This window comes from Hyalella azteca, unplaced genomic scaffold (assembly GCF_000764305.2).
Source record: "Hyalella azteca isolate HAZT.00-mixed unplaced genomic scaffold, Hazt_2.0.2 contig1933, whole genome shotgun sequence".
In the NCBI taxonomy this organism is placed as follows: domain Eukaryota; kingdom Metazoa; phylum Arthropoda; class Malacostraca; order Amphipoda; family Hyalellidae; genus Hyalella; species Hyalella azteca.
In genome coordinates this window covers 378,361-387,477 of record NW_025932225.1, presented here as the reverse complement: position 1 = coordinate 387,477, position 9,117 = coordinate 378,361, and the positions used below count along the sequence as shown (strand labels likewise).

The 9,117-nt window shown below is 35.0% G+C and overlaps 1 protein-coding gene across 1 annotated transcript; it reads right to left on the bottom strand.

Annotated features, from left to right (window-relative positions):
• Positions 1–822: 822 nt before the first annotated feature.
• On the bottom strand, positions 823–7,167 carry LOC108667983 (UNC93-like protein). The gene is made up of 8 exons (XM_018155096.2): positions 7,042–7,167; positions 6,651–6,825; positions 5,070–5,313; positions 4,255–4,378; positions 3,776–3,986; positions 3,400–3,562; positions 2,795–3,062; positions 823–2,286 (listed from the first exon to the last, which is right to left on the bottom strand). Exons 1-8 carry the CDS (start codon positions 7,097–7,099, stop codon positions 2,033–2,035), a joined length of 1,497 nt encoding a protein of 498 aa, XP_018010585.1. The 5' UTR covers positions 7,100–7,167; the 3' UTR covers positions 823–2,032.
• Between the last annotated feature and the right edge of the window lie 1,950 nt (positions 7,168–9,117).

Here is a 9,117-nt window from a genome sequence, read left to right as displayed (position 1 = left end):
CAACCTTTTCACTGATTTCTTTCCAATTTTAAATTTTACACGTTCATAGTAGCTCTTAATAAACTGCTGAGACACGTCAATATCTTACGTTCATATATTTTATTATTTATCTATTTATATTTGCTTCTTATGCTTCACCTATTATGCTGATTATCAAAATAAATCGTTGGCGATCGTGCTGTCTTGATTACCCGTGACGTTGGCTGCGGTCATCAAGGGCTGTAAGACCTTAATATATATTTGAATATTACTTTTACGATCATACTAAGATAATTTCACATCTTAAATCACAAATTATTTCATTTGATTGCAACGCCGATCGAGCGGTGCAACGTCCCGGATCCGATTGCAATTATTGAGTTTTAGCTTCCACTGCGGTGTTTCTAACCTGTGAATTTTTTAATCCCTGTATGTATATTAACAAAAGCCAGTTTAAATGCAGTTTTCAGCTACTATTCTCTTGAAATTTTACATTTGTAAATATAGATTTTACTATCTATGGCATGAGTAGTAGTTTACTGATTGATTGATTGATTTCCTTGTATTTTAATGCCATTGCTGTATTTAATGCTATTGTATTTAATGCCTTTATTTAATGCCATTGTTTTTCAATGCCATTACTTCTATATGAATTAGTTTCTAAATGTCAGGTTTCTGACACAATTGGAACTTTATGGTTGCGCATAAATTCAGTTTTGTCAAGTAAAAATTCGTCTTAACTGTTTTATTTTTACAATACCAAGTTCATTACTTCTATCATTAAATAAATACTTGACTATTCAATACGTACTTATTTTTTGATAAGGTTAAAAAAAGTCATTAATGACTCAAGAAATTTAATTAATTTTTTTACAAGTTCGATAATTACATCTACATAGTTACACTGTTAACACGAACAGTAAAAAAGTATAGTATTTAAAGCGTATATAAAAGTATACACTTTTTGAAAGTCACTAAATAATTTTACGAAATATGTGAACTATACAAGAATTTTCAAAATTCGAAAATTGGGAGACGAAATTTTGACATTAGTACAATATCTCCTAATATATTTCTCTATAATATTAATGAGTACAAAAGGCCCTCATTTGTTTTATATGAAATTAATTACTACGATAGTTCCTCATTTATTTTTCCATGATATTAATGAGCGCGATAGCTATTCCCTCATTAATTTTTGTTATTGAAAGATTTATTATCGTGATAGACCCTCATTAACTTTATGACAATATTAATTAATGAAAACGATAGATCTGCATTTAGTTTTCTCAACATGCGTAACTGAATTAGTTCGATCCTCTCCAAAGCGACTAACTGTCACGTTACTGGAACTTGCATTAAATCCTCCTGTTAAAACATTAAACATATAACTTAAAAATATATTATAGCTGAAGACGAGGTCTAAATCCTACATTAAGAAATTTAATAAAATCTTAACAAATATTTAACGAATTCCTAGGCATTTATAAAACCAAAATAGACTCTACATTATATATTTAGGAAATGTTTGATCAGTTGCTGACGTATATTTTCAAGTCACATTTTTCTATAACACAGTAAACACAGTGACTGACGTCTATGAAAGTCAAGTGTTGCCATTCTTTAAAAAAATAGGTGTTTCGGTACAGTAACTACAAACTCATGAAACGTACCATTATAAAATACAACTAAGCGTAAATTTAATCTAATAAAATTTACTTGACGAACATTTTTTGCATTTAATGACGCATGGGAAGCCACTCTGCTGATGCTGCACTTACCTCGAGGCTTGCCAATACAAACCGCAATTTAAATTTGTTAGAACTGCAATTTGTAGGATTCGAAAACCACATAATAACAATGAGACTTTTTCAATCCCGCTTGTAAGTTGTGGTTCAGTTTAGTTTATAAAATAAATCGTTTCTACCGAAAACAGGAAACATGAGTGTTGAGTTGAGCGAATAAAGTGGCACTGACGGTTGTCACGGAAACATGAGTTACAGTTAAAATTTCTGCAATGAATATCCAGTTTTAAAAATGATGTTCAGAACTATCACGAACAAATTTTGTCAATAGGTTTTGCGATACCTCGTTCATTTTTTGGTAGCCAATTCATTCGATCAATTAATTCGACAATATAGTAACCAATCATTCCTATAACCAGAAAACCTACTACAATAAATAGTTTATCTGTGTTACACAGCGAACTGTGTGTAGCATAGTTGATGATGTAACCAATAGATTCCCAAAGTCGGTAGTTGCTGAACGCTGCTTCAGACTCCCCTGGAAATATCACTCCGTATAGAGCTGTAATGGAAGAAAACGTTCATGAGTTGTCTTTCTAACGGTAACTGCAATAAAAATATAGTGCATCACCTTGTTGCTTAGCATTTATTCAAGGTTCGTTTGAAGAGTAACTATGCCACGTAATAAATTAGATATACAATTATACATAAGTTGGCTTCAAATTCTCAAAAATTATGAAGGGAGTATTTTTCGTATATCTTACTTATACTATAAACTCTATAACTTTGTATATTGCATCAAACCTGCAAAATTGAAATTAGAAGATGATGATGTCGCCAGAAGTTACCAAATGTCGGTTCCGACTTCCGTTTCGCTAATTTCAATTTTATGCCAAATTTCTTTGCTTTTCTTGCACAGTTTTTATCGGCAATATACGAAATCAATAGTCAGGGAACAATGTTTGTTAATCTAACATTTTCACGGTTCAAATCGGATCACGCGTTTTTTCAGATCCTGTTTTGTTTTGTGCCGGTCATGGCTTAGAAGCGCTGGTGACCAATATACTCACCATTGATCTGGGTTTGCCATACGGCATCAGCCGTGCCCCACAGCGCAGGGACGATGAAGAACATGGCTAAATTGTCCGGGGTTGGCCTCCATGTGAACATGATGATGATGGCAGCAGCATTCAATATGGCGGCGAGCGTGAACACAGGAAGTCTACCCACAATTTTCACCAGGGGCGTGAAGCTTATTGAGCAAATGGCATCACAAACCCCGAAGCAAATCATAGTGTAACCAACCATGTGAACTCCAAGTCCACAAGACACGTATGCCTGGAATAAATTGTAAATTTGTAAAGGTCTTGCATTTCTTAATTATATTTAAAATGTGGTCTTGCATGCCTCTGTAACCTGCTAACATGAGCCAACAGCTTAAATGTTATGGATAGCTCTATCATTTTTATTTAGGAAGTAACACTCTATTTCCATTCATTTTATTAATTCAAACAGAACTAATTATTGTATCGTTTTTTTTTTTTTTTGTTCTGAACAAAACATAACTTGCCTAATTCCTTAATATAACTCGATAAATGAAATTTTTAAAGTTCATAGCTAAACATGTTCCAGACGATGTAAACAATTTTTGATTCCGAACAGTTTCAAAATTCACCGCAGTGTAATCCGCGCCTATGTATCCCTGCTCCACCCCGGACCAGATGGTGAGCGGGATGATGAGGAGCTGGAAGGGATGACGCATGTGGTTGAAGGTTGCAACCAGCAACTGCAACCCGCTCTTGCCGGTGGATGACGCGTCTTTAGTTTCATCAACGAACCTTCAACATTAGAGATTTTAGAAAATACAAAATTTCTAGCCGTGCCATCAGTTTAAATCTAAAACTATCGCACTTGAAGTCACAAAAAGATTTTTCAGTTATCAAGAAATGAGTTGAAAGTTAGCTAATTGTTTAGAGACGCATCCGAAGTTAGATTACTATATAAATGGATAATTTTTTAATCATGACTGTCAAGTGAATTTTTTCACTCACCGCGTCAAAGGATCTACGAAACTAGCGATGATGACGGAAGCCAGCAAAGAGAGCACCAAGTATATGCTAGCCATGGTGTAGATCTTTGACTGTTCAGGAGGATCTATCGTCGTCACGTTGCCAGACGACAAGTTGTGGTGCGGGCAGAAGTTCACCCCACACAATTGTAGTTGCTCTTCGGTGCGTCGGGGCGATTCTCCCTGGGATAAAACTGAGGGAAAATTTAATTTATTACTCAAAATATTTTTAATCAGATATTAACAAACAAAAAATTTCGAATTATAAGATAGTGTGTTTTACGTAGGTTTCAACCTGAAATTTAGGATTAATGATAAACACAAAAATTCTTCAATGGCATCGTTTAATGTTTATTTTTAATTTGAGTATATATATTTCCATTTAAATTTGTATTAAAAATATTTATAATCTAAAATAGTCAAATTCTTTTAATTCTACATAATCATGCTTAATTCTATCACCTGTTGATGAAATGAGATTGCCGATCACCTGCGACGATTGGAAGAACAGGAAGAACAGCCCGAAGAAGCGCGTTATGATCACCTCGCTGTTCTCACCCACGATTTCTCCGTACCGTTTTCCTACCTAAAATTTAGGGTAAATTTCGGATACATTTAGGGAAAAATTAAAATACTTATGGAGACATGAAATATCAACATATTTAATCTTATATGCTTAAAGCTGATAACTTTTAATGCGACGATTATTTCAAGACAAAAGCATAATTTCGTTATCTATTTATTTTAAAATATCGATTTTGCCGGATCATATATTTAGCCACTATTTTCCATAATTAAATTCAATTTTTCATTCAATTGCTATTTGAGTTATTCGACTGTCGATGTTCTTCAAGATGTCTTAAACACCGTTATTTCCCTACTCGATATAAATGAAACAAAATTGTAACTTTTCGAGGAAAGAAATTTAGTATTATATTATCTCAAAACACATTTAGATCTACCGCAATGTATAAAAACAAAATAGTTACAGATTCTAAAAAATAAATCGAATAATCATTCGTTTTAGCACTCGCCCGCGACAGGCTGTGGATGTTCTGCAATGTTAAGAATCGGCGACAGGCCTATACGGCCTAATAAACGCTAAAACCTGCTATATTAGTATTATTATTATTATATTATTATCTCTATTTCAAATATGGTTGCAATAAAACCTAATATTTTTTTCAAAATTGAAATTCCTTGACTACTTACAAATATCGTAAAATCTATTTGCAACTACACATTATATACAAAAACTGCTACATTGTTCCACTAACCTGGGTGAGATATGTGCATTTCGACGACCACATCGGAGCAGCTCCCAGTCCCAAGATGATGGCGGTTGGGATGAGGGTAAAGTGCCGAGGGTAGAACTGGGCGGCGATGTACGATGAGTAACCCAACACACACAACGCCATGGTCCACTTCACCGTGAGTTTCTTGATTAATAAAGTCGGGATGAAGGCGCACGATACGACCAGCGCCGCGTACAGGACGGCCAGAGCTATGGTTCCTGATCCGCTGTGAAAAAATATTTACTACATTCAGGTATTTATTCCTTGTATGTGGCCGAGTGGTGATGCACACCAAGATTGAAGCTGTGAGTCGTAGGTTCGAGCCAAAGATAGCTGCAAACTTTCAACAATATCGCCCGTAGGTAGGAGTGACTGCTAGCTGTCGAAGGCGGTGCTCACTGCGTGACTGAGGGGTACTTGAATTCAAAATTCAAGTTTCGTCTTTTAAAATTAAATAAAAAATTTAAAAATCAAAATTTTGTTTTATTTTATATTCAATATAGCAAAGATTATATAAATTAACTTCCAGTACACAGCCTCAAAAACGCGTCCTATGTAATTTCATCAGGTCCCGAGCAAAAATCTTAAAACCATTTTTTCCGAGAACATGCAACATACTTTGGTATAAAAAAAATCAATATGGTTGATTTATAATGGTTTCTTGTGTTTGACACATATCCGTTTGAGATAAAATAAAAAATAACAGCATAGATTTTAATTTAACACAAAATTTTTACGACATTTAAACTTCTCATGCATAATGAAAAAGAAATTGTCTGTGTAGATACGCAGTGACCTGTTTCATCCTTCATTGACCATCATGTTTTTCTTGACATATAAGCTTCATTGAACTGTACTAGAGCAGGCGTGACCATCCATAAATACCGCATTGTTTTCTCTCTGCTATTCTCTACATGACTTCCTGAACAAACTTTAAACGAATCAGATGTCCTGTGCGTGTCTCCTCAAACAACTCCTTGTTTGAAATGCCTTATACGAGCCGTCTTTAATGTATTTAAATTATGATAAAATAGTTAAGTCCCTGCTGAATGGATTGTCTACAACAGATAGAGAATCAAAACATCAAAGGCATATGCAAATATTAAGTTCTTCTTTAGCAATAGATAATATTAGTAAATATTAGTATGTACTCGAATCGACAAATTTTTTATTATTATCACTTAGGAAGTACAATAGGAGAAGATAGAATATTTATCGATTAAAACGAATTAATTAACTGAAGAATTGGTGTAAATCATCATATTATCGTCAACTTCGACTTGTATCACGAACATTCAATCAAGTGACAGTGCCAAACACTGAAATATGAGGAAGAGCAAAAAAAAAGCTCATGAGACCATCGTTTTTTTTTTTTTTGCAGTTCTCATTTGCCCTATTTTATCTTTTTCTCACGGATTTATTGAAGACTGATCTTTTTCTCACGGATTTATTGAAGACTGATCTTTTTCTCACGGATTTATTGAAGACTGATCTTTTTCTCACGGATTTATTGAAGACTTATCTTTTTCTCACGCATTTATTGAAGACTGATCTTTTTCTCACGGATTTATTGAAGACTGGAGGTTTGCCATAGACTGGAATGAGGAGAAGAGCAGGAAGAATGCGGTAGAGATTATTATTATATTTTTGAGTATATGAAACTTCTCCCTGCGCTCCTCTGCCGTCAGTTGTTTCGGCCGCGCTACAGGCGGCAGCTTGGAAGCTGGCGTCTTTGGATCTGGAAACAAAGGTTTTCTTAATGAAAAAAAAAATAAAAATTAATGAAGCATAGAACATCATTTATTAACAATTCATTTCAAATTTGATTTCTCTGCATACACACGTAGATAAATTTGTAATAATCTTCATGAGTTTATTTGGATTTATAATCTTCATTAGGGCCACCAATTATTAAAAAATTTTTGTAACAATTTAAGCCAACAAAAAAAAGTACCTTCATCTTTGTAGTCCTCGAATCCATCGTTCGTGTTTCCTTTACTATTCATTTCCATGATTGCAAATGTTTTTTTCGTCGAAAATGAACAGCTAATAAAAGCTCAGGTATAAAACCAAGACAAATATCTGTCGGAAAATCATAAAAATTAATTAATGATGTTTGTTGGATCAGGAATTTTATTCATTTCAATATAGGCTGCATAGCATTTCGCTCACATTACACAGCTGTGCTTTAGTTATAAATCAACTGAGTTATTAGCTGCGGCTTAATAGAGTTAAATTTCAATTACTATTAATTAATTTATAGGCCAAATTATTGAGATAATTCCAGTGTCGGCAGCGCTGACGACCACGTATACGAGCCGCATGAAAAACTTGCCCGGTGCGTCGGACACGCAAACTGCCTTTCACATTCAAGCACCCAACCCTGATGCGACCCTGCTGAGGGTATTCAACCCTGATGACGACCCTGCTGAGGGCACTCAACCCTGATGACGACCCTGCTGAGGGCGCTCAACCCTGATGACGACCCTGCTGAGGGCACTCAACCCTGCTGACGACCTTGCTGATGACGCTCTATCCTGATGACGACCCTGCTGAGGGCACTCAACCCTGCTGACGACCCTGCTGAGGGCGCTCAACCCTGATGACGACCCTGCTGAAGGCACTCAACCCTGATGACGGCCTTGCTGATGGCGCTTTATCCTGTTGAGAGCACTGATGGTAGGGCGTAAAGTGGCGGTTGCTTCGTTTATAACTGCTGTGTAGTAGCATGAGTCTTTCAATCAGCAGAAACGTTTCAATACAGGACCCTTTCTTCTTTCTCTGTTCGTCTAATTCATGGTACAGACTTCAATAAAAAAATTTGCATTAAATCGTACATGATGACCTGCAAATCGAAAAAAATTATCAAAAATGTAAACTATTTATAATAGTAAATTCAGTACAATCGCCATTTATGGTGCGAGACCATGCAATAATTTGTCTATTTTCATGAAAAAGGGAATGCGTAAAAGTTCTAAACGAATTAGGATGAAGATGGCATAGCGTTTCATGGTACCTTGGACGATCGTAACCCTCTCTGGGGCGAATACAGCACAGTTAATGTTAATACAGCACATTTAATGTTAATACAGCACAGTTAATACAGCACAGTTACAGTTAATACAGCATAGTTAATGTTAATACAGCACAGTTAATGTTAATACAGCACAGTTAATACAGCACAGTTAATGTTAATACAGCACAGTTAATGTTAATACAGCACAGTTTATGTTAAGACAGCACTGTTACTTGTTATGTCCTGACGCTGAAGCAGTTCACCTTGTATCCTGTAAGGCTGTAAGCCAGCGCACCTATACATAGACTAATATTCTAATCAGGCAGTCATTTTATTTTCTCCCAATGGTTCTGAACTATAGACCTTAACGTCAAATCACATACCATTTGCGTCTATCATATTTAGTGCTCACCAACCAATTTTTGACTCAACTGATTAGTCGTTTAACTGAAATCATTGAGACGGGCGACTCAGTAAGAAACTCATTTATTTTAGCAATTTATTTATTCGCCATTTATTTGGTAGATAGTTAATAACGATCAAGACATGACATTTCCTTGGCTTTTTGTTCACTCGTTTATTCTAACTCTCACTTTAACTTTCACTTTAATTAAAATTCATAAAATGGTTTACGAATATTCATATTATTTTACTGAGTCACTAGGCATTCATTAAAAACTATTTAGGTGATAAACAACATGTAATTAAAGGCTCATAGTTTCGATAAATTTTCCTAGAGTTTACAAAGAAGGAAAATTCTTAGCCATTAAGGCCTGTAAATAATGTAGGGAGTAACCGCATACATCAAAGTGAAAGTGCACAAAAAGTTTTAAAATGTTTTTACACGAACTCGGATTCCGTTTTGAACAAAAAAAGTGAACTGTTAACTGTGATCGCAAACGAGAGTATAGACATTATTTGTATTACAGAAACACTTCCTAAAAATCACGGGGAGAAAATTGTACCTGTTGAATTTCAGCTGCCAGGTTTTGATTGTTTTCATAACTTAAATGA

Bases quoted from the DNA above. Each gene is read 5' to 3' on its own strand.
- LOC108667983 (XM_018155096.2), bottom strand. From the start codon at position 7,099: ATGGAAATGAATAGTAAAGGAAACACGAACGATGGATTCGAGGACTAC. The intron at 3,563-3,775 runs GTGAGTGAAAAA...CTAATGTTGAAG, and splicing joins TTCGTAGATCCTTTGACGCG to GTTCGTTGATGAAACTAAAG. The intron at 2,287-2,794 runs GTGAGTATATTG...CTTCCATTACAG, and splicing joins ATGGCAAACCCAGATCAATG to CTCTATACGGAGTGATATTT.